This window comes from Sinocyclocheilus anshuiensis, unplaced genomic scaffold (assembly GCF_001515605.1).
Source record: "Sinocyclocheilus anshuiensis isolate Anshui unplaced genomic scaffold, SAMN03320099.WGS_v1.1 scaffold1425, whole genome shotgun sequence".
Classification (NCBI taxonomy): domain Eukaryota; kingdom Metazoa; phylum Chordata; class Actinopteri; order Cypriniformes; family Cyprinidae; genus Sinocyclocheilus; species Sinocyclocheilus anshuiensis.
Window position 1 is genome coordinate 1310967 of NW_015551044.1, and position 25038 is coordinate 1336004.

Sequence of the window (25038 nt, forward strand, 5' to 3'; positions counted from 1 at the left end):
ATCTCAAATTCAAAGCAGTCGTTTCAAAGCTTCCCCAACACTGGTTTCTCCTGTTTCATAAATATTCATAAAATAAAGAAAATTTTGCTGTGCCTTCTTTTCAAACTCTGCTTGGTTTTCCTAAATGTTGTATATTTTAATGTTTATTCAGTGCTCCAATTGAATTCTGAATCAGCGCTTTGAAGTGCTCCAATTGAATTCTGAATCAGCGCTTTGAAGTGCTCCAATTGAATTCTGAATCAGCGCTTTGAACCAGATTTGTAATCGATTTCTTTGCTCTAATGCTTTCTTTTCTCTCTTCCCTGTCTTTCGTCCCTCCCACGTGTCTTGATTGACATGCATGCGCCCTGTCTTCCCGTGTGTGTGTGTGTGTGTGTGTGTGTGAAGCGCGCAGTCCTCTCGATCACTCTGTGCCTTGCTTTACCACCTTTGAACCTGACGAGCAAATTCAGATGCAGAGAAGCAACAGCATGGGACTTCTCTGTAAGTCTGTAGCTGAAGATTCAGACTGATTCATGCTAGATTTGCTAATCTGTGAGTCTAGAGATGAAGAAATATACTGTAGTCTGGTTCTTTTTTGAAAGATCAGCTCTAGTCTTTTAAAAGTAAAAGTCGCCTTAAACTTTAGTTTAAAAATAGTAAGTAGTAATTATGCTGAAACACATGAGTGTTTCTATGACTGTTATTTATTTTGACAATCTCTTAATAAACCACTGCATTAAAGGATTACAGTTTTATGTAAACTGTCAAACAAGTTACTAAATGAATCTATTGTGATGTAGATACACAAAATGACTTTTATGTGAGACTCTTGGGCCTCTTTGTTTGTATTTTCCAGTGTTTTAGCAGCTGATCAGTGTTTGACCTTTGACCTTGTGTGACCTCTGCAGGTAGTCCGACCACGGCCCATCGTAACCTGACCTCCAACAGCCTGAGCGATCTCTCAGACAAACCTGAGAAAGACCAGGTACTGTGAAGTGTGTTTCTGTGCGAATGTAAGTGTGTGAACAGTTTTGCCACATGTAGAAGTATATATTCAATCTGCAAGAAGAATATTATTGGGCCAGAGTGAATCTCATGAAAATGTCGAGGTGACATTTTCCCCAAATTCAAAAAAAAGAAAAAGATTTTTTGGACAATTAACCACATTTCCTCCAAAATTATATTTATAAAATATATAATAGATAACTTAAAAAAACATTTTTACTGTGCATACAGTCCAGTTTTTATATAAATTTAGTTATTTCTCATTAGATTTTTTTTTTTTAAATCAGCAAATACTACCATGATATATAAATACCTTGAATGAAATTGAATTAAGATTTACCTTTTTTTTTGTTTTTTACAGTAAAGGTATGAGAAAAGGTTTGATGGGTGGGAACAATGCAAAAATGGTCGAAATGTAGGCTTAATTTTCTTTCTCATTTTGGGGTGAAAGATAAACAGACATGATCTTGACAGTTTTCATGTGACTCACCCTCTTCAAAACACTGAAACCCCTCTACATCGCACATCTTTTAAATACAAACAAATACAGTGACCCATACCCTAATGCTGATGTGATTCATCGCTTAAGTATTACTGGTGCATGAACAATAAATACATAGAACGGTTTCTTCAATTTGTTAACTTCCTTTTGCTTGTAATTACTCTTATATTTACAGTGTTTCTTTAAAAGAGAACTTTGATTCCAGTGACAATGATTCAGTCGTATAACAAAGTTAATATGTATGCTTAGAAAAATAGACAGTATTATAATGTAGTATATATTATATAATAATAATACTTATTTTATTTTTATGTATTTTTATTTTATTTTTAATTATTTTAAATATTTTTTGCATCATTTTAAATTAAACTCAGTTATGTAAATTAGAGTGTTTTCCATTATATTTTGGTATTTAGCTGCCAAACTATTTTTAATAAAGACATATTTCTTAAATATATTTTAAATAATAACACCTATAGTAATGATCTTTAAATTAATACACACACACACACGTATACAATTTAAATATACATGCTTCATAATTCAATGATATAATAATGCATATTTATTTAAAATATTATTATTATTATTTAATTTAAAATATTAACAATTATTCTTGTTATCATCCACATTTAACTAATATTAATAATAATTGTATCATTGAAAAAATACTACAAAAATAATTTCTTTTTTGTGAAATGTGCTTAATCACCATGAAAGTAATGGTTTTAAAATAGGCTTCATTTTCTTGACAGTTTTGTGGTATTTTGAAGATATATATATATATATAACAGGTTTTGTGAGATTCTCCCACCAAGCGTTCATTAGAGACAGGATTGATGCCTGTTTCTCCTGTGAGAAAAAGAAAAAGAAACTCTTTTTCAAACACAGTAGCACACAATTGAAACTCAGTGGCTGTCTTTCACACAAGGCCGCTGTCGTCAGTTGTGTCAATATTTGTGGATTAGCGGGAGAGCTTTGTCAATCGCACAGAGCTCTTGTTGTGTGTTATTCACACTGCTGTAATTATACTGATAACCTCAGAAGAAAAACAGCCAAACCGCAAACATTGCACACACACAAGGCCTCTTTTGTGTCTGTGTGTGTTCAGGCTGGATGTCATCCCAGAGTTTAGCGCTAATGAAGTGCTTTTGTTTATGCTAGTTGTGAGCTTGTTTCTTTCCACGCTGCTTAAGTCTTATCAGACTTTAATATTCCACTGAAATATGACCTCAAATATAATCTCATGAAGAAACGTATTGCTTCTTTTGATCAATTCTTTATTAAATTAAAAAATCAAAAAATCAAAGTAGAGTTTAATATGGATCAGAGATATAATATATAATATATAGTGAGATACACTGAACAACTTTATGCTTCCATTGTAAATGTATTACTTTAAATACACTTTCCATTTATGCAAAGTTATTTATTTTCTGGTAACTAACTGCAGTGTTCGAACTATACCGTGGACTTTGGGGGAGCCCACTTGATGTTTTTTTATAACGGGGGGTGTTCGTGTGCTTGCGCGGGGGCTTACAATGACTTACAAAGATACATAACAGCTACAAGTGTATGCACTACTTGCTTTATGCAAGCACTATATAGGGGAGCCGAGCTCCCCCTAGCTCCCCCGTAGTTCGCACCCTGACTAACTGCATGCTTTAAAAATAAGAGCCAGGAAAAGTGATGTGATTGTTTGCTAAAACATTTAACTAAATTATTACAAATAATTTTTATTGATTGATATAAAGCAGAGATAATGTAAATAAATATAAATATTAGATGGAAAACAAACAAAAATTGAATTAAAATGAAATAACTGAAATCGAATAAGTTGAAGTATTAAAATTACTCAAATTAAAACTGAAATTAAAATAAAGTAGAAATAGAGATGTTTGAGAGAAACAGAAACTAATAAAAAATATCAAATACACAACAAATTTACTAAAAATAAAAAAATTAAACTCGAAAATATTAAATAAAAAAATCATTCAAAATTTTGAATTCATAATTATTTTATATTTTATAAAATATTTTTTCATTTATGTTTTTATTATGTGTATTTATAATATTAAATCATAAATAAATACTATTGTAATACATAAAAATATTAAAATAACACTGGCCTGGAATATATATATATATATATATATATATATATATATTGAGTATATACTCGTATATATATATATGAGTAACATCATGGGCAATTTATTATACAAGATCCAACAATATTTGCATTATAGATGCAATATTGTTGGAGGATTGGCAATATCTGCAGTAATAAACACAGAGTGATTTTCATAGTATCCATAAACCATTAATAAAGTTAATTTAGTGAAAAATCCATTTTTTTTTGTTTATCTCTCTAGTTGAATAATAAATTCATGAAGAAGGTTCCCCGAGATGCAGAAGCGTCAAACGTGTTGGTCGGCGAGGTGGACTTTCTGGACACTCCCTTCGTGGCGTTTGTGCGTCTCCAGCAGGCCGTCATGTTAGGAGGACTCACCGAGGTTCCTGTTCCCACACGGTAACACACTCACTGTTTTTACAGGAATAGTTCACCTAAAAATGAAAAACTGCTGAAAAGAACAGATTTGGAGAAATGTAGCATTACATCACTTGCTCAGCAATGGATCCTCAGCAGTGAATGGGTGCCGTCAGAATGAGAGTCCAAACAGCTGATAAAAACATCACAATAATCCACAAGTAATCCACACCCCTCCAGTCCATCAGTTAATGTGTTGTGAAGTAAAAAGCTTCACAAAAAGATGTTTTTAACTTCAAACTGTTGCTGCTGGCTAAAATGCGAATGAATCCATAATCCATAATAACGCTTCCTCCAGTGAAAAAGTCCATCCCCTGTTGTTCTCATACATCAAAATACACTTGACATACTAATATTTGTAACTGTTTTGGACTGTTTTGACTTGTAAGTAATCTTGTAAGCAGATTTCTCTCCTGATTCAGACTGATGACTTTTTCACTGGAGAAAGCAATATTATGGATATATAAGACTTTTATTTCATCAGGAAGCAATGGTTTGAAGTTAAAAAGACCTTGATGGATTAGTTTCTTACGAACATGCAACTTTTCTCTTCACAAAATGTTAACTGATGGACTGGAGTGGTGGATTATTTGTGGATTATTGCAATGTTTTTATCAGCTGTTTTGACTCTCATTCTGACGGCACCCATTCACTGCAGAGGATCCACTGGTGAGCAAGTGATGCCATGCTACATTTCTCCAAATCTGAGGAGGAAACAAACTCATCTACATCTTAGATGACCTGAGGATGTTACATTTTGTTTTAGCAAATTCTCATTTTTAGGTGAACTCTTTCTTTAAAGCTGTGCCATTCACATCCATTACTTGTGATAGTAATAACAATATCTATTTGTATTTGTAGGTTCCTTTTTATTCTGCTGGGGCCCAAAGGAAAGGCCAAGTCATACCGTGAGATCGGACGTGCCATCGCCACGCTCATGTCTGATGAGGTGTGTTTATGTGCATGCTAATATAATATTTAGGTGATTTTAGCTGAACTGTGGCCTAACACTGTGCGGTTTGGGCTCCTGCAGGTGTTTCATGACATAGCTTATAAAGCGAAAGACCGCGGTGACCTGCTGGCAGGCATTGATGAGTTCCTGGATGAAGTCATTGTGCTTCCTCCAGGTGAATGGGACCCTGACATCAGGATCGAACCTCCTAAATCCATCCCGTCTGCAGATAAACGGTACCAGCAACCAATGACCATACCACACCGCCCTGCATCATATCTGATGAATGAAATCCAATACTTGTTGTTGCTTACTAATTTTGGGCTGCTGATTCCAAAAATAGTGTCTGTTTTGCTCAAGCATGTCACTCTTTCTCACAAAATATGATGCATTTTTGCTTTTGACAATCATTCGTAAGGTAAAAAAGTCTTGTTTTATCCTTTAGTCAGCAGAAACACGTGATCCCTGTCTGAACCTGAGCCAGATTACAACTATTTATTCAATTCTCAGGATTTTCACATGTATGAATGACACAGAAGAAATGAATTTTTGCCTAATCCTGATTTTTACACGCCTTTGCAGATTATAAATTAAATTAAACATTTTGAATGCTTCTTTTTTGTCATCAAAACATTTGATGTTTGATTGCTTTTGTTAGTTTAATAAGTGCATTAAAGCTGATACATATATATAATTGAAAATCTTCATTCTTTTTTTTTGTGAAAAACTGTATGTGATGCAAAGTTTTTATTGGTGTTTTTGAATCAGCATCATCAAATTAGGTAATATTAAAACGAAAACCAATGAAACTGAGTGTGTGTGTGTGTGTGTGTTTAGTAAAAACAATATTGCCGGAGGGGAAAGTCTTCAGATGAACGGCGGTACTCCTCATGACGGGAGTCCAGCAGGCGGCGGTGGCCACGCGGTCGGTGATGAACTCAAATTTACTGGCAAGTAAGTATATAAACACACACTAATACATATTCATGAACACTTGCTTTATTAACAGTTAACTTGAGTTTATACTGGCCTTTGTTATTTCTACACTGTGAAAAGTGCAAAAAATTGCAGTTATTGTATTTACACAATCATTCAAAAGTTTGAGATTTAAGAAATTTTTATGTTTTTGAAAGAGCTCAAACAAGGCTGCATTTATTTGATCAAAAATCTAATAAAAACAGTAAAATTGTGAAATATTATTATAATTCAAAATAACACTTTTCTATTTGAATATATTTTAAAATGTAATTTATTCCTGTGATCAAAGCTGAATTTTCAGCATCATTACTCCAGTCTTCAGTGTCACATGATCCTTCAGAAATCATTCTAATATGCTGATTTGCTGCTCAAGGAACATTTCTTATTATTATCAATGTTGAAAACAAATATTTTTTTGTGGAAGCCATGATTTCAGGATTCTGTGATGAATAGAACAGTATTCATTTGAAATGGAAATCTTTGTAACATTATAAATCTCTTTACTGTCACTTTTGATCAGTTTAATGTGTCTTTGCTATAAAAGTATTCATTTCTTTTCACAAAAAAAAAATGTTTTGAACAGTAATGTAAGAAAAAATTCTGCTTAATCAGACCCTTAATACTTACTTTTGTTATATGCCATATTAAACATTTATTTGAATTTTTTTTTTACTTCAATAAAAGAAGTTATTTTTTCAGGTTACCTGACCAAACATTTTTCAGTAAGCGAAAACAATCTCTTGCTCTTGTAGGTTTTGCGGCGGTCTCATTCTGGACGTCAAGAGGAAGCTCCCGTTTTACGCCAGCGACTTTTACGACGCTCTCAACATACAGTCTCTGTCTGCCATCTTGTTCATTTACCTGGGAACCGTCACAAACGCCATCACCTTCGGAGGCCTGCTGGGAGATGCCACTGACAACATGCAGGTTCGACGCTTCACGTCTTTTTCTGAGTGTCTTATCGCTGTGAGTTTGTATTATACTAGTGTCAGATGGTTTGGCTGAGCTAGGTTTATTCGGGAGCTCGATTCGTTGTGTTCACAGCTCTGGGGATTTAAAGGAGACATATTATACCCCTTTTTACAATATGTAATATAAGTCTCTGGTGTCCCCAGAATGTGTCTGTTAAGTTTCAGCTCATACAGATTAAGGGGCGGTAATATTATAATGAGACCCTTTGCCACGTCACCAAGGGAGCAAAATCAGACCGCTCGTTTTCTCAGACGCTTGTAGAAAAATGCTTACCAAAACAAAGTTACTGGGTTAATCTTTTTCATGTTTCCTTGGTTGGTAGATGCACCGGGGACCTGATTATAGCACTTAAAACCTGGAAAAGTCAGATTTTCATGATATGTCACCTTTAAAGGCCACAGACAGCTGTTTGATTATTAAACATGTCACGTCAAACATGTCATGTGTTTCCTAGATCGGCCGTTTGGAAACAGATGTACATGTTGGGATTTGATCCGTGCTATACTGAGAGTGACTTTTCTTCGAACAACTGTGTGTATAAATAGTGTCAGGATTGTGCGTTGTACTTTCAGACATGTGCATACCGCAGAGTTTGCGCATATATATTTAGCAGTGCATGTATATGGCGCAGGCTAAGGAGGATCAGCTATAAATAGTCTCAGATAACACACAAGCGCACACACACATAAAATCACACAAATACACTTCAGAAAAATCCCTCTAAAGGAATCCTTCTCCTGACCTCTGCCCTTTACCTATAAAGCCTGCCTCAGATACGCAAATTAAAGCTTTAGATGCAGATTGCAGGTTGGCGAATTGATTTTTTTTGCCTCAAAAGTTTAAAAAACCTTGAAGATAACTTGTGTTTGGAGGTAAATATGTATACATATCAGATACGTAAACACAAATCTGAATGCAGAACAGTTTAAATATGCTGTGATAGGCCTTTGGACCATGTAAGTTGATGGGATTTTAAAAAACATTACTGTTTATCAGTTTTAATGATAAAAACAAAAATATGTAATAATGATAACTAACAATAATTTATATATTTATTATTAATTAATAGTAATTATTAAATATATTATTATTATTTATTTACTTTTTAAATATTGTTGTTGTTATTATTATTATCGGCACATTAATAATAATCATGATGAATAATTCTTTCACTATCCAACTGAAGACTTATTATCATTTTAATGGTTTGTCGTTCAATGATTTATTGAATTAATAATAAACAGCAAACATTATATAATAGTAATAATCATAATAATACTTTTTTGTTATTAAGAATAATTTATTATTATTATTATTATTATTATAAAATGTTAAATATACATTATTATTATTATTATTATAAATTAACATAATAATCACAGTTAATAATTCATTCACCCTCCAACTGTAGGCTGTTTATCATTTTAATGGTTGATTGTTCAGTAAATTATTGCATCAATAAACAACAACAACAAGAATAATTCATGTATTTTTAATAATCATTTATTATTCAGTGTATTATTATTATTAGTAGTAGTATTAGTATTATTGTTATTATTTAATTATATTATTGATTAAATTAATAATAATAATAATGCATTATACTATAAAAAAGTCAATAAAAAATAGGGCCCAGATATACTGTGTTAATATGAAGGGATTTTCCATATTAATTTTTTATAGGTGTTTTACTGTAATACTTTTTGAATTATACATGGCATTGTGTTTTTTAGGGTGGAAGGAAAAGTTCATAAACTTAACAGAAAATGTCTTGACAGACATTTTGTTTTTACATGGCATGTTTTCTTACTGTGTATGAGTGACACACTTAAGTTTAATAGCTAGAGCTTTGTTTAAATCAAACTAATCCATAGTATGAGCAGATGCAACAGTGATGCTTGCGTAAGAAAGCTCCAGTGGTTTGTGTTGGAAACAGGCGTTTGTCTGAATAAGCACTTTCAGATTTGACTGTGAGGCAGAAATGTGCTTTTGAAGAAACAGCTGCCGTCACATACAGGCTCGAATCTGATAAGAGATGCTGTTTTAGTGCTTTCCCGCAGACATGCCTTCAAATGCACTACCTTCGCTGTAGTTTTTCCGCTTGACGTCGGTGTTTTTGTCTGTCTGTGCAGGGTGTGTTGGAGAGTTTTGTGGGGACGGCGTTGGCTGGGGCTGTGTTCTGTCTGTTTGCGGGTCAGCCTCTCACTATCCTGAGCAGCACCGGACCCGTGCTCGTCTTTGAGCGCCTGCTCTTTAACTTCAGCAAGTGGGTGTCACATACACACAGAGACATACTAAAGCATGTGCACACAAGAACATACGAAAATAATAAGCCATCAGCGGATGATTTTGTTAACAATAGCTGTTAGAAAAAATGTGATATGTGGTGAAATCATTACTACATTACTATATATATAAATACATTATATGTGACCCTGGAAGCTGAATAAATAAGCTTTCCATTGATGTATGGTTTGTTAGGATAGGACAATATTTGAAAATCTGGAAATCCTAATGATTTTTGGCATAAAATAAAAATCTATAATTTTGACCCATACAATGTATTTTTAGCTATTGCTACAAATATATCCCTGCTACTTAAGACTGATTTTGTGGTCCAGGGTCACATATATTATTTGAATATATTAATTATCATTATAATTATTATATTATTATTAATAATTATAGTTGCTGCATTTTTACAGTGGGAAAAATAAAATAAATCTTTAATAAATGTTTGTATTAATAATAAAACCAAAAAATATGAATAATTGTTTTTGTGTATTGTCAATAATATTTCATTTACTCAAGTGTATTATTTTTTAAATATAGAAAAATATTATATAATTTTATTTTTTATTATATTTATTTTCTTTTATTTTTATTTATATATTATATGATATATTATTTACTTGTGAAATTAATTATTTATTATTATTATTATTATTAAATAATTAAATTAATAATAGCCACAATCAGTCATTATTTTACTGTGCAGTATAGACTGTAGGTTGTTCATCCTTTTAATAGTTCGTTACAACTTCACTCATAATAAAAATACTTTATTTGTTATTAATTATTTACTTTGTAAATATCGTACTATTTTATTCCTATACGATTTATTTGGATTTTTAATAAAAACGTGAATAAAAGTCACAAAAAAAAAACATTTTGCCCGTGCAATCTAGGTTCTTAACTCTAGGCTTTTTTATATTAATTGTTCATTGCAGCTTGATTCATTAATTGATTTGATGTGTTTATATGATTTATTCCAGTCAGATTTTATAGCCAAGCTTATCCGTTTCTCATTTAATTCAGAGAAGTATGTTTAAACATCAGCTTGGATTTGGATCATCCACAAACCCAGACAGTAAATCAGTAAAGTTTATACTTCCTTTCTGTATTGATGTGTCATATTTAGTTTGACCAAAAACAAGCAGCAATCTCAGGAACTCTTGTCATCTGAGGCACAAAACGTTCCGAGTTATCTGGAATCAAGATACATCTTATTGTTTTCCCGTTTCCGCCAAGGTCCCATTTCTCTGTCTCTCTGTGAGGTTTCAGGTTTCTGTGTTTATGTTCCATTATGAATAATTGAGTCAGATTTCATGTCTGCTTCTGCTGGCGTGTATCAATTCAGCTTCACTGAGGGTTTCCATCTAAAGCGCTGAGTCTAGAATTATGGATTGTCATATATTAGATGAATCAGATGTTGCATGCTAACATGATTAGTACTTTCTGATCAAAAAAGCATCTGAATTCAGTCTTTAACACAAGGAACATAAGAGAAGAGTCGTTTGGAAATGAATCCAAAAACATACATAACAAATGTATGTGTGTGCTTACATTTTTAATAAAAAATTAATAATAATGAATTAAAGATAAAATCAATAATAATTATTATTCAATTAAATTCAATTAAAATAAATAAAAATATATAATATTTAAAATGTAATTAAAAATGTAAATATATATACAGATATATTTTAATGAGTTGGGAGTTTTAAAAAGGAGATAAAAAAATTGCTTTCAGTTTAGAGCATTGCATTATGGGATCAGTGGCACATAAGTGCTCTGACTATGTATTAAATATTTTGAGTAGAAAAGAAGCCCATCCAGGTAATCCATGCAAAAAGAAAATTTGCATACTCGGTATGCATACTGCATGCAAATTTGTTTTGAAACCAGAGGAAAGTATGACATTTCAAACATATTGCGAATCATTTTTGTTCTCATCCTCTGATTGGCTGATTGTTTTCCTCCTAATCTGGGTTTGTAGGTGGGTGATGCTGATGTGTGTTTTTGATTGGTTCAGGGATAATGATTTCGACTATCTGGAGTTCCGGCTGTGGATCGGTCTGTGGTCTGCTTTCTTGTGTCTGGTCCTGGTCGCCACAGACGCCAGCTTCCTGGTGCAGTACTTCACCCGCTTCACAGAGGAGGGGTTTTCTGCTCTCATCAGCTTCATCTTCATCTACGACTCCTTCAAGAAAATGCTCAAACTGGCTCACCATCATCCAATCAACTCAGACTTTAACATGGACCTGGTCACGCAGTACGGATGACATATACATATTTATGTATATAATAAAAGAAATAATAAAAGAAATTAAAATAAAGTAAAACTGTCTATGTATATTTAATTCTTAATTCAAAAATTACGTTTATATTTATATATTTTAATATACATATTTTTGTTATTAAAATGTAAATATGTATGTAAATATAAATATATATGTAACTATAAATGTAAATGTAATGTAATGAAAATGCTCAAACTGGCTCACCATCATCCAATCAACTCAGACTTCAACATGGACCTGGTCACGCAGTACGGATGCCACTGCAGTCCTCCAGACGGTGAGACAACGATCCTGTGAAGGAGAAGATCAGGGAGAAAGTGTGTGTGCACCAGACTGAGATAAAATAATCAGTATTTATCTTAGCATTTACATTTTTATTAAAGTTATTATTATTAATATATTAATACAATAATAATAATAATATATTAACATCGTTGCTTGTTTTCAGAGAAAATATCTTAATATTTAAAGGTTTATTTTTTTATTGACAGGTTGTTACTTTGAATTTTTTACATTTTCATTTTTTTTTTTTTTCAATTATGCACATGATTTGGATATTCTTATCAAAAAACAACCCATAATACTCATGTTTTGTGTTTATTTAATATTATATTGCATTTAACAGTGCAACATACAGTTTTCTAATGTGCTTTTTTTGTTTGCATTTGGTAAATTTATGGTAAATTTTCAGTTATTTTAGCTTTTCCACATTTCTTTTATCATTTTTCTACATGCTGTTTATTTATTTTTATTTTTATATTTTTGTAATAATAATAATATAGTAACATAAATATTTGTTTTCAGAGAAACATATCAGAGAAATATCTAAATATTTAAATGTTTATTATTTTTTTACTCTATTGACAAATTTTACTGTATTTTATGATTTACATTTTTTTAATTATTATACATGCTTCTTTCTTTCTTTCTTATTAATTAATCTATCTGTTTTATTAATTTATTTATTTTTATAAATATAATAATATACTAATAGTAATATATTAACACATTAATACTTGTTTTCAGAGAAAATATAATATTTAAAAGTTTTTTTTCACCCTCTTGACAAATTGTTACTTTGAATTTTAGACATTTTCTTTTAGTTTTGCTTCATGACTTAGTTTTGCACATGACTATATTTTTATTAGAAATCAGGAAAAAATACTGATCAAGAAAATGAGTGAGAGAGAAACTGACATTCAACATCAGGTTTAAAATAAAACTAAACTTATGTTTTGTGTCTTTGATTCAAAAGGCAACATTTCAGCTGTGTATATGGAGAAAATGGAGGCTCTGATGAACAGCACTGGACAGGTTTGTGTTGATCATTATTAAAATATTACAATACCCACAAAGCATGAGTACATTTAGATCAGTTAAAAAAATGGCCAGTTACTGCACAAATACAACACATATGATATTTAAACAGATTGAATGGTTTTGTATTTATATGAATGGGGATAATTGTTGATGTTTGTGTCTGCGCAGCACCATCTGAACGCGACCTGGGCGTCTTTGACTCGCTCTGAGTGTTTGGAGTGGGGCGGTCAGCTGCTGGGACCGGCGTGTGAATTCGTCCCTGATATCACACTGATGTCCTTCATCTTGTTCTTCGGCACATACACCTGCTCCATGGGTCTGAAGAAGTTCAAAACCAGCCAGTTTTTCCCAACTACGGTAAAAACACACACACCCACACACACGTCATCAGCACTCATTAATGAGGATCTTAATTGGCTTATGCTTTACTCATGAGGATATTCCTCCTCACAGGACTAGGAAACCCTGCCCACACACACACACACATACACACTCTCATACACACACACACACACACACACACACACACACACACACTCTCATACACACAGACACACACTCACACACACACAGGCTTTAAGCTTCAATCTGAAACTCATTGCTTCTGAATTAAAGCAGTATTTTGGTTTGGCAGCTGTAATGGAAAATAGTCCGTCACTGATCCGTCCAAAAATGCTGTAGCATATTACCAATCTGCACTCATTAAAACATCATAAATCTCCATTAATCTCCACTAATTAGAGATTAGATTTAAAGATTATAGTTTTCACTTTCGATTCTGGTATTTATAGTGCATTTCGTGTCAATGATCAGTGATGCATTTGTTTTTGTTTTTGATTATTTAGTATTAAATTTACCAATGCAACATGCAGTTTACTAATGAGCTTTTTTTTTCATTTGGCAATTTTGATCTAGACATTCTTACATCCTCTTTTTTTACATACATGTAAAATGCGCCCGTCCTGCATACGTTTTTAGTTGTTATAACTCTTTTGTTATACTTATAAAACATATAAATCACATTTTTAGTCATTATTAAACATGCTATTCATTTTGATTTGATTTGATTTGATTGAGATCAAGTGTTGTCCTATTTTTTTCATTGAATATCTTGCTTTGCTTATATATATGGCACATTATTCAAGTAAAATGGTTTTATATTGATTTTACGTGAACTACAAAAAGTTCCACTTTCCCTTATGCATTTATTTTATAAATTATAACATAAAATCTGAAACAACAAAAAATACTGATAAAAATGTATAAATGTATTTATAAAAAAATGTATTAAATAAACTAAATAAAATATGCTGAAAAATGTTATTTTTACGTAATCTGAACTGTTTGAACTGTCCATGTGAAGTCATATGCTGAATAGTTGTTTATATTTTGCAGGTCCGCCAACTGATCAGTGACTTTGCCATTATTCTGGCCATTTTGATCTTCTGTGGTGTGGATGCGCTGGTCGGTGTGGATACACCCAAGCTACTAGTGCCAAGTGAATTCAAGGTGTGTATGTGTGTGTTGAATGGGTCTAGTGTCTTTGTGAGGGCACTTCTGTTACAGTAATCCTTTAATAGTCCCAAACCACTCACTGAAGTCTGACACTTGAAACCTCTAATACGTGTGTGTGTGTGTGTGTTGTGTGTGTGTGTGTGTATGTGTGTCTGTGTCACAAACAGACACAACTCTACAGGTACGTCATGTGAGAATCCAGTGCTTGTATTGTTACTGCAAAATCTGTATTGGTACAAGCTGAATCAATATAACTTTCATTAGTAATGCTAACAAACCATAATATATGATATAATATATAACAGATCAATAGATAATTTAGTTTCAAATATAATTGTGATGCTCATATTTCCATTTGAATGTAGACACTATAACTATATACTATGCATAAATTATATAATCTCTGCTAATGAAAATTATTATAAAGTGAATGTTGAATATACAGTGGGTACGGAAAGTATTCAGACCCCCTTAAATTTTTCACTCTTTGTTATATTGCAGCCATTTGCTAAGTCGCTTTGGATAAAAGCATCTGCTAAATGAAGAAATGTAAATGTAAATATATTAGGGGTGCAACGGTTCAACTGACTCACGGTTCGGTTTGTATCACGGTTTTAGAGTCACGTTTTCGGTACGGTTCGGTATGTGCTATGTTTAGGGAAAAAAACTATACTGCCAAATAAAAATAAAGAAAATAAGAACAAATAATCTAAATACAAGCAACAGCACAAATAAAATAAAGCAATAAGCTCGTGCCTAACAATGCCCCTTAACTGTTATAAATTCACTGTAAACCATGGCTTCACGGGGCTTATTGCTTTTATAAAACGGTCATTCCATATACGTAGCAAGGTTTCACAAACTAAAGCAGAGCAAATAAATGATATAAATTATTAAATGATATAATGATTATTTAATGATATAAATAAAAACAGTATTCTTCCACCAAACAATGTAGTTCCTCAGAATCAGTTGTGGTTGCAACAAAGTGGTTGCCAAGCAACAGACAAACGTAAACAAAGGTGTGTGTTTGTAGAGTATTTTACAACAGCTTCGAACGTGGCTCAGCCAATCAGAATCAAGGACCGGAACTATCCGTTTTATAATATATAATAAAATATTATATTCAAGATACAAACTAAATATAGTATCAATATATTATTTTTTTAATTTTATTAACATTTCTAATTATCCTGTATTTTTCTACCCTAAATAGCCAACGAGTCCAAATCGTGGTTGGTTTGTTCCTCCGTTTGGAGGAAACCCGTGGTGGGTTTACCTGGCCTCGTTCTTGCCTGCTCTTCTGGTCACCATCCTCGTCTTCATGGACCAGCAGATCACGGCGGTCATCGTCAACCGCAAGGAGCACAAGCTGAAGGTACAAACGGCTGATGTGATGTTACACAGACTCTGGGGCTGTTGTGGAGTATAATGAGGGATTATGGTCAGAGGATTACACCGCTGCACGCGAACCTAACGCTAACAGGAATCAGATCTCAAACACACACTACTGTGCTTAATATGGAGAACTGATCATTTACTATAGGTAACGAGTGTTATTTGTCTCGCTCTGAGTGCAGAAGGGAGCCGGGTATCACCTGGACCTGTTCTGGGTCTCCATTCTCCTGATGGTGTGTTCGTTCATGGGTCTGCCGTGGTACGTGGCAGCAACCGTCATCTCCATCGCACACATAGACTCCATCAAGATGGAAACTGAGACCTCGGCACCCGGGGAACAGCCCAAATTCCTTGGAGTCAGGTGAGGTTGAAATCTTGAGGAAAACTTCGCTTAAGTCACTCCACACTGTATTTTATCTATAGGAAAAACTTGATTACAGCATCAAGAGGTTTGTCCATCCTCACTAAAAGACAACCAGTCACAACCAATTAAACAAGTTTAATATGCTGTTATATGGAACAGCATTTTTGACCAATGAGATCTCACTGTGGGCGGGGCTATGCAGCATAATGTCAATAAATAGACCATCAACAACCAGCATAATGTGGAAAAGTTGACCTGTATGGATTTTTTATATGCCTGATTTCAATATCTACATAGAATGTGGATGATATAGATTATAATATACTAAAATAACAGTAGCACTTTACAATAAGGTTTCATTTGTGAACATCAAATTATTATATTAGGTAACATGAACAATACCTATATAGGATTTATTAATCTTAGTTAATGTTAAGTTCAACATTTACTGGTACATTATAGAAATAAAAAGTTATCTGTTAACAATAGTTAATGTACTCTGAACTAATATGAACATTTTTGTTAACTAACATTAACAAAGGTTAATAAATGCTGTAAAAAATTGTTAATTGTTAATTCATGTTAGTTAATGCATTAACTAATGTTAACAAATGAGACCTTATTGTAAAGTTACCAAAATAACTAAAACTAATAATAAAATAATAATAATAAAAATATTAGTAACTATATAGACATATTTAAAAAAAAACAGCAAAATGACAAAAACACAAAAAAGGACTAAAACTTTAACTAAACTTAGTGAAAACAGCAAATATCAAAATAAAATCTAAAATGATAATAGTGTATCAGTGATAATAAAATAACACTGGTGTAAATGTAAATATAATGCCAATGTATATACAATTTAATGACATCACATGAGATAAACACCTATTTTGCACAGTATTTACCCAAAACTCGTTAATAAAATGAAAAGCAGAAGTAGTTTATTATCCATCAACGTTTATTAGGCATTGATGAGGCTAACATTAGGAGGAGTCAACACTCCACTTTTATCGCTCAAGCAGACTTAATGCTAATAATTTCAAAATGCCTGAATATCTAAAATGAACGATCTGGTATGTCAGTTTATGACTAGTCATGTGTTGCTTTATTGTCATGTGTGTTTTGAATCAGTTCACATGAGTGTGGCTTATGCTGGTTTTGTTGATTGTTTCTCATGCAGGGAGCAGAGAGTCACAGGAACAATGGTGTTTATTTTGACGGGTCTGTCGGTCCTCATGGCCCCCATTCTGAAGGTTTGAACTTTCATATTGATTAAACTCACTCCATACTGTCTTTTTACTTACTAAAACTGATCTTTCTCCAGGAGAAGAAGACCGAATGTTAAAGAGGTTTATAGTGTTTAATGCATGTGTGTTTGCTTTGAGTTCATGTATCCTACTAAGAGTTGACAAAATATGCTTTTTTTAGCACATAAACATATTTATCCGTTTCTTTCTCTTCTGGGAAAACAGACCACAAATATGAATGACTTATGACTCTCGCTTGTCAAATAGCAGGATCATAATTCATATCTGTGATGTAAACAGAAGAGTATTTAAGAAAATATCAGTTGTGTCTACAAAATATTTCTTAGGGTATTTTAAGCAATTCTAGTTATTTTTCTTAAGTGAATTAAATAGGCTTATATTTATTTGGCCCTGTATCCACAACTCCATTAAACTTGATTACTTAAATTCACATTTATGGAAAAAAAAGGTTAAAAAAACTCAGCTGTTAACAATTTTCAAAAATCATGTTTTTTCATTGTGCATTCCACTTAATCTCAATCAAACTGCAGTTGGGTTATTTTGATTAGATTAAAAAATAACAAAAAAATACAGATAACTAACACAATAAAAAGCAATAAAAACATGATAACATAATAAAAAAAACATGATTTTTGAAAATTGTAAAAAAACGGAGCAACATTTATATCAACATTTATAATGTGCATTATTTATAAATATTATCACAATAAAGATCATATTTAATAAATGTTAATTATTTAAAAAATTTATTTATAACTGTCTAAATATTTATAAATAATTTCTAAATATTGATATATTTAATGTTTATGTATACATACATTAGATATATTAAATATATAAACATTTATAATGTGTATTATTTATAAATATTTAGACATTTATCAATTCTTTATAAATATTATCTTTATTGTGGTATTACTATCACTGTACCATGGTACTGGCACAGTACTTTTTTCTGTAGGTTGGTACCTCCAAGACACCATGATATAATTGTGATGTCCAAAAAAAACATTAAACTATGGTATAATTGTATACTTTTTCAGTGGTTAGTGCAGTTACTGCCCCCCACTGGAGATTTACTTTGTAAACATCACAGTTTGGTAAAGGATATTGACGTGTGAGTGGGAAAAAACTCATACCAGGATGTAGAGGCTTTCATTTCTGTGTGCTTTCTGTCAATAACACAAATTCTTTTTCATTATAAGCTGTTTGCATTGCTCAAATCTCCTCCTTTGGAGCATATTATGTTGACAAGGTTGGATTTGGGGTGTGTTTGGTGGATACTGCTTTTGTCTTTGCGTAACCTTTGATTCTGTATGTGTGTACAGTATTGCTCTGTGTGTTTGAAGACAGACTGAAGCGGTATTATTTATATAATTCTGTAATACAGTGTGTTTGGTTTGACCCCTGCAGTTCATCCCTATGCCCGTGCTGTACGGTGTGTTCCTCTACATGGGTGTTGCTTCTCTCAATGGCGTCCAGGTGAGTTCATGCAGCTCAGCGAGTGTCATGTTACTGTTCGGCAGAAAGAGACCCTAATCTTCCTGACTACCTGATCTCCGCTGGAGCCTGGGAACCCGACCGATTCCAGAACATGATCTGATAAATCAGGCGTATGCAGGATTTTCAGGGTGTAAAATGCCTGGAGAAACCTAGAGCACTTCAGGACAGATTTGTGCATCAAAATGTGTTTAAATAATGGTGCTTGCTGTTAAACCTTGATGCATAAGTCATCCCAACCCTTTTACAGAAATAATCTATATTTTTTTATTATGTAAATATTATATTTTTATTATATTAGTCAATATTATTTATTTTATTATTATTATTTTATAATTTATTTTACATTTTTGTGACAACTGGATTTTTTAAATGTATTTTGTATATAATAAATATACAAAAATATTACATTTTATTTTTTAAAGTAGAATACATATATATTATATATTTTTATAAGATTATTTTAAGTAGTTTAATAGAATACATATTGCATATTATATATTTAAATAAGATCATTTTAAATAGTTTAATTTTTATATATACATATTACATTATATTATATACAGAATGTTTTTATTTACTTGTGTATTTATTATTACATTAAACATTTTTAAATAGAAAATATATTAAAATGAAATAATAATATAATAATTTTATTAATTAATTTTAATATAAAATTAGATAAAGATAATTTTATATTTAATTTTCTAAATATTGTTTTGTTTTGTTTTTTTTGTTTTTTTTGTGACAAAAGGATATCTGCCTCTGAATAAACTATGAATAAATATTTTTTTGTGTGTCTGTAGTTTATGGATCGTCTCCAGCTCTTGTTGATGCCTGCAAAACACCAACCAGATCTGATCTACCTGAGACACGTACCGCTCAGACGGGTTCACTTGTTCACCTTCATACAGGTGTGTGTGTGTGTGTGTGCTCACATGCTCAGCCTCCTACAGGGCTCAGATCTATAGCTTTAGTGCTGTATATGCATGATGAATGTGTGTGTCTGTCACAGGTGCTGTGTTTGGCTCTGCTGTGGGTGCTGAAGTCAACAGTAGCAGCCATCATATTTCCTGTGATGGTGAGTCAAAATACACTCAGTCGGTTTAATGGTCATGTGCACTGCACACAAAACTGGTTTATAGTTTATACTTTTTAGCATTAAAAGGCCTTTAGTATGAATTAGGTTGTGGTTAGCATGTCTTTTGCTATGAAATCTTTATTATTTTTTATGACGTAAACATAATAACTTTTATATCTTTATTAGGGCCCAAGCACCGGTGGTGCGAGGACCCTATTGGAATCGCATTTTTGAGAGCCTAAACATGCTCAAAAACTCACGAAACTTTGCACACGCGTCAGAACTGGCGAAAAATTACGTCTGATATGGGTTTCAGAATTAGGTGTGGCAAAATGGCTCAATAGCGCCACCTGTAAAATTTCAACGAAGTGCCCCTTGAGCTACATTTCACATACATGTACGAAACTCGGTAGACACACACCAGTACCTACAAAAAAGTCTCTGGGTTCAAAATCCGAAACCCAACAGGAAGTCCGTTGTTTTGAATTTCCTGTATGATTTTTGCGCAGTTTTTGCTATTTTTAGGCCTCGTACTTTAACGAACTTCTCCTACAGTTTTAATCGGATCGTCTTCAAATTTGCTGAGTGTAATCATAAGGCCTTTGCGATGCTAAATTGTGAAGATCTTGAGTTTTCGTCGAAGGGCGTGTCCCTGGCGGCCTGACAAAATTTGATGTTTCGCCATGAAACAGAAAGTTGCTGTAATGCCCAGTTCAGACTACACGATTTTAGCCCGATTTTGCCACGATTTGCTTGACGTAGGGTGTCGTGGGGATTCGTAAACGACAATGGGCATCGGGACGCAAGATTCCATCGTTTCAGCACGTGTAGTGTGTCATAGTGGACGACAACCGATTCCGCGTCTGCGATGCTTCACAACATCACGACAGAAAGACTAGCATGTTTAATTTTTTTTCTGTCGTCCACGACGAGTTCTGTCACATTGGTGACGTTGACCAATAGCAGCACAGAAGCTCTTTCATACACAGGTTTCAAACATGGCAAAACGAAAGAGAGATGATGGTGCTGCTAGGTGGAATTATGAGATGGAGGAAAGGTTCGTGGAGCTGTGGCAACAGTACTCCTGCCTGTATGATGTGTCATCGAGGGACTACCACGACAGAACAGAGAAAGAAAAATGCTGGCGAATTATAGCGGAAGCGCTTCAGCAATGTTTACACTCTTGTTTTCGGAAGTCAGTCGCTAGTTCCGCCTTCTCGATGACATCACGCGTGTCGTTAAAGAAGGCACGCGATGAATGGTAGGGAAGTAACGTGTAGTCTGACATGTTTCTTGTCCACGACACGACAAGATTTTAAGAGTCAAAATCGTGTAATCTGACACAGTGACTATCGTGACCGACAAAAATATTGTGTAGTCTGAACCCGGCATAACTCAAACAAACGATATCCAATCTGCCCCAAACTTCACACTTTTAATAACAGTTGTATCCTGACCACATGTCCATGCCCATATTCAGTTACAGTCATAGCGCCACCTGCTGGCAACAGGAAGTGTCACGTTTACCCCAAACTTCACATGTCTTGGCATGAACACATCTAAAGACCAATATTCAGTTATAATCATAGCGCCACCTGTTGGCAGCAGGAAATTTGGCACATATAAATGACTTTGACATATTCCTATATTTATCACTTTAAAAGCATATTGCCCACCGTTTGCTGTTTTCCTATGGCCACCGGGTGGCGGTGAGCCCGGGTGCGAGGGCCCTTTCATCGCTGCTTGCAGCTTTAATTAATATTTGAAGTTGAACATTTACTGTACTGAAGCTTAGGTTTACTTGATTATCCATACATCATTTTTTAGAAAAATCACGAGTCGCAAATATGATCATCAGGCTTTTGAGAACTGTTTATTTGGTCTTTTCTCAATCATCATTGCATTGCATTGCATTATATGTTTTGATCCTAAAACTAAGCATTTAAATATCATCTTACTAAGACATTATTGGAACATAAAGAGTGAAAACTGATATTTATATGCACTTTATGTATGTAGCGTAATACTTTATACTGTTATAAAGATCTCATTGACTTCTATCAGAATTCCTTTCATCGCTGCTTGCAGCTTTAATTAATATTTGAAGTTGAACATTTACTGTACTGAAGCTTAGGTTTACTTGATTATCCATACATCATTTTTTAGAAAAATCACGAGTCGCAAATATGATCATCAGGCTTTTGAGAACTGTTTATTTGGTCTTTTCTCAATCATCATTGCATTGCATTGCATTATATGTTTTGATCCTAAAACTAAGCATTTAAATATCATCTTACTAAGACATTATTGGAACATAAAGAGTGAAAACTGATATTTATATGCACTTTATGTATGTAGCGTAATACTTTATACTGTTATAAAGATCTCATTGACTTCTATCAGAATTTCATCTTTCTTTTTGACCACATAAATGTCAGAAACTGCATCAAATTGCATATTTTTGCTCAGTTTGGGCCTCTGAATAAAACTGAGCTGCTTTTTCTTTAACAGAAAAGAGCACCTTATTCTTATTCTCAATATATTCTATATTATACAATATGAGCCTGATGTATCAAATATAACAATCTCTTATTTTATCTTATTAAAGGTTCTATAAACGGTTCCATTTCCAAAACGAAATAAATAAATACATTTCAGACTATTATTTCATGTCAGTCTATACAGGGTTAATCTTCACACATCTGAGATCTCTTTCTGTTCTTTTCCAGATTCTTGCGTTGGTCGCGGTGAGAAAAGCCATGGATTACGTGTTCTCGCAGCACGATCTCAGTTACCTGGATGACATCATGCCCGAGAAAGACAAGAAGAAGAAAGAGGACGAGAAAAAGAAGAAGAAAAAGAAAGGCAGCATTGACAGCGACATGAACGACGTGAGTCTCTCTCTGTGTTAGAAACAAGTGCTTCAGTAAAGCTGCAGTGGTAAGAATGTCCCACCCCTGCGTTTACAGTCGGATTTTCCAGCCAATGAGAACGTTCCCAGCATAAAGATCTCCATGGAGGCCATGGAACAGGAGCCAGTGCTGGGGGAGAAGCCCTCAGACCGTGAGTAAACACACAGGGTTTCCCTCCACCTCACGCAGGGGCTCCAGCCGTCACTCTGTCCTCTTACTAACAACTTTAATAATGGCCTCTCCCTCCCCTCTTCCAGCTTTCCTCACGCGCTCCTCCAGAAAACATCTCTGAATCCCGTCTTTCTCTTTGTTTATGCTGTTGCTTGGTTTCCTGGTCTGTGTGGATCAGTAACAGATAACACACGCTTAATCTCTGTGTGTACTGTATGTATTAATAAAGTCAACATGCAATCAAAATGGACCCTATTTACTTTCCTAATACATGTTCCTGTTCTTTTCGTGCGTGATTCATTGCAAATGTTTGTCTTTTAGCGAAATAACTTGATCCACCTTTAAAACCAATTCACTTTTTGCACTTATTTCTCAATCTCTCCGAGCACCTGGATTTATTTTGCTCTATAGGGATGGGAATTATGTGGAATTTAACGATTAATGATTTCAGGTCCATAACTGTTGCACTGACGATCCTTTTTGTTAATTATTGTGGGAGAAACAATGCACATTGTTTAAAAAACTATTCCTATTCACAACCTTCAGACGACCCTTCAATAGCAATTTATTTTACAAAATTAATATTTTTATTCCTCAAAAGAGTTCTATTATGAATAAATGCTGTTCTTTTGAACTTTCTATTTATCAAAGAATCCTAAAAAATTTTTATTAGTTTCCACAGAAATATGAAGCAGCACAACTGTTTTCACCATTGATAATATTAATAAATGTTTCTTGAGCAGCAAATAAGCATATTAGAATGATTTCTGAGGGATCACTGAAGACTAGAGAAATTATGCTGAAAATTCAGATTTGATCGCAGAAATAAATGAAATTTTTACATGTATTCAAATAGAAAACAGTTATTTTAAATTATAATAATATTTCACGATATTACTGGTTTTACTTTATTTTTGATCTAATAAATGCAGCCTTGGTGAGCAGAAGAGATTCTTTCAGAAACATTAAAAAATGTACCAACTCCAAGATCACAAAATTATGTTTTAATCTCAAGAAAACACCGAATCATCGTTTTCATTTAATATCCTGTTTCATTCGCAAGTGTCACATCATGGGTTGCAAATGTTGACTTTAACCTGATGGGTTTTATCTCTGCATTTCCTCTTCTGTTTAATTCTAACCACTAACCAATCAACTCTTCTTTTCAGCTGCGTCATAACACCTTTATGTTAACCCTCTATGATTTGACAATCTGCCATGTGTATGTATGTATATTAACAGCACATGTGTTTGTTTCTGATAGGAAAGCCCATGTCCTTCCTCACTCCCTACTGATGGAAAGCACTTTTTCCTTTCCAAGACTGTGTCAAGGTAAATCTGTGTGTGTGTGTGTGTGTGTGTGTGTGTGTGAGCTTGTGTGCGCTTGTGTGCACATGCATGTCTATAATTATCCAGCTTAGATCAACATGAATTCCATGCTGGCTCAGGCTGGTTTATGGTTGTTAGTGCTGGTCAAGCTGATGGAACCAGCACTACCATGCTAATTTTAGTCTTAATTTTGGTAAAATCACTGTAATGCATTGGCAGACCAATCAGTTAGCATTATAATGCTGTGTGTTTTTGTAATCATATCTAACAGCTCTCTCTTTCGCTTTCTCCTAGTCATGATTTAAACCCCTTTAAGAAGACTGTGCCTCAGATCAGAATCGATTTGGACCCCGACAACAACAAATTCTTCTGGAAAGCTCCAGCCTCCGAAACGTCTCTTTAAACACTCCTGAAAACACTTTCACACATACACTTTTAGGTCCAGATGATGGTTTGGTCAATCACCTAAACAAGAATGTTTCTTTTTAAAGTCCAAAAAAGACAAATGTCATTTCGACACTACAACCAATAGCTGCACAAACACAAACTCTTTACCAAAGAGTTTTTACAACTTTATTTAATTTTTGAGCTCCTCAGTATGTCCTTCTGACGTTTTGGTAGCATTACTGTTGGAAAGTTGAAAAAAGTA

The 25038-nt window shown here is 33.4% G+C and overlaps 1 protein-coding gene across 1 annotated transcript in view; it reads left to right on the forward strand.

Moving 5' to 3' along the window:
- Positions 1 to 24916, forward strand: part of LOC107661601 (electrogenic sodium bicarbonate cotransporter 1-like) — a 68951-nt gene extending 44035 nt beyond the window's left edge. The window contains exons 8-29 of the mRNA XM_016451265.1: positions 388 to 483; positions 891 to 967; positions 3865 to 4022; positions 4902 to 4989; positions 5074 to 5228; positions 5830 to 5946; positions 6723 to 6897; positions 9075 to 9208; positions 11258 to 11480; positions 11757 to 11802; positions 12781 to 12839; positions 13014 to 13202; positions 14241 to 14354; positions 15577 to 15738; positions 15941 to 16119; positions 17309 to 17381; positions 18810 to 18878; positions 19703 to 19810; positions 19912 to 19977; positions 22707 to 22868; positions 24325 to 24392; positions 24684 to 24916. Of these exons, the coding sequence (XP_016306751.1) occupies positions 388 to 483; positions 891 to 967; positions 3865 to 4022; positions 4902 to 4989; positions 5074 to 5228; positions 5830 to 5946; positions 6723 to 6897; positions 9075 to 9208; positions 11258 to 11480; positions 11757 to 11802; positions 12781 to 12839; positions 13014 to 13202; positions 14241 to 14354; positions 15577 to 15738; positions 15941 to 16119; positions 17309 to 17381; positions 18810 to 18878; positions 19703 to 19810; positions 19912 to 19977; positions 22707 to 22868; positions 24325 to 24392; positions 24684 to 24792 (2627 nt within the window). The 3' untranslated portion in view covers positions 24793 to 24916. The remainder of the gene's footprint in view (positions 1 to 387; positions 484 to 890; positions 968 to 3864; positions 4023 to 4901; positions 4990 to 5073; positions 5229 to 5829; positions 5947 to 6722; positions 6898 to 9074; positions 9209 to 11257; positions 11481 to 11756; positions 11803 to 12780; positions 12840 to 13013; positions 13203 to 14240; positions 14355 to 15576; positions 15739 to 15940; positions 16120 to 17308; positions 17382 to 18809; positions 18879 to 19702; positions 19811 to 19911; positions 19978 to 22706; positions 22869 to 24324; positions 24393 to 24683) is intronic.
- The last annotated feature ends 122 nt before the right edge of the window (positions 24917 to 25038 follow it).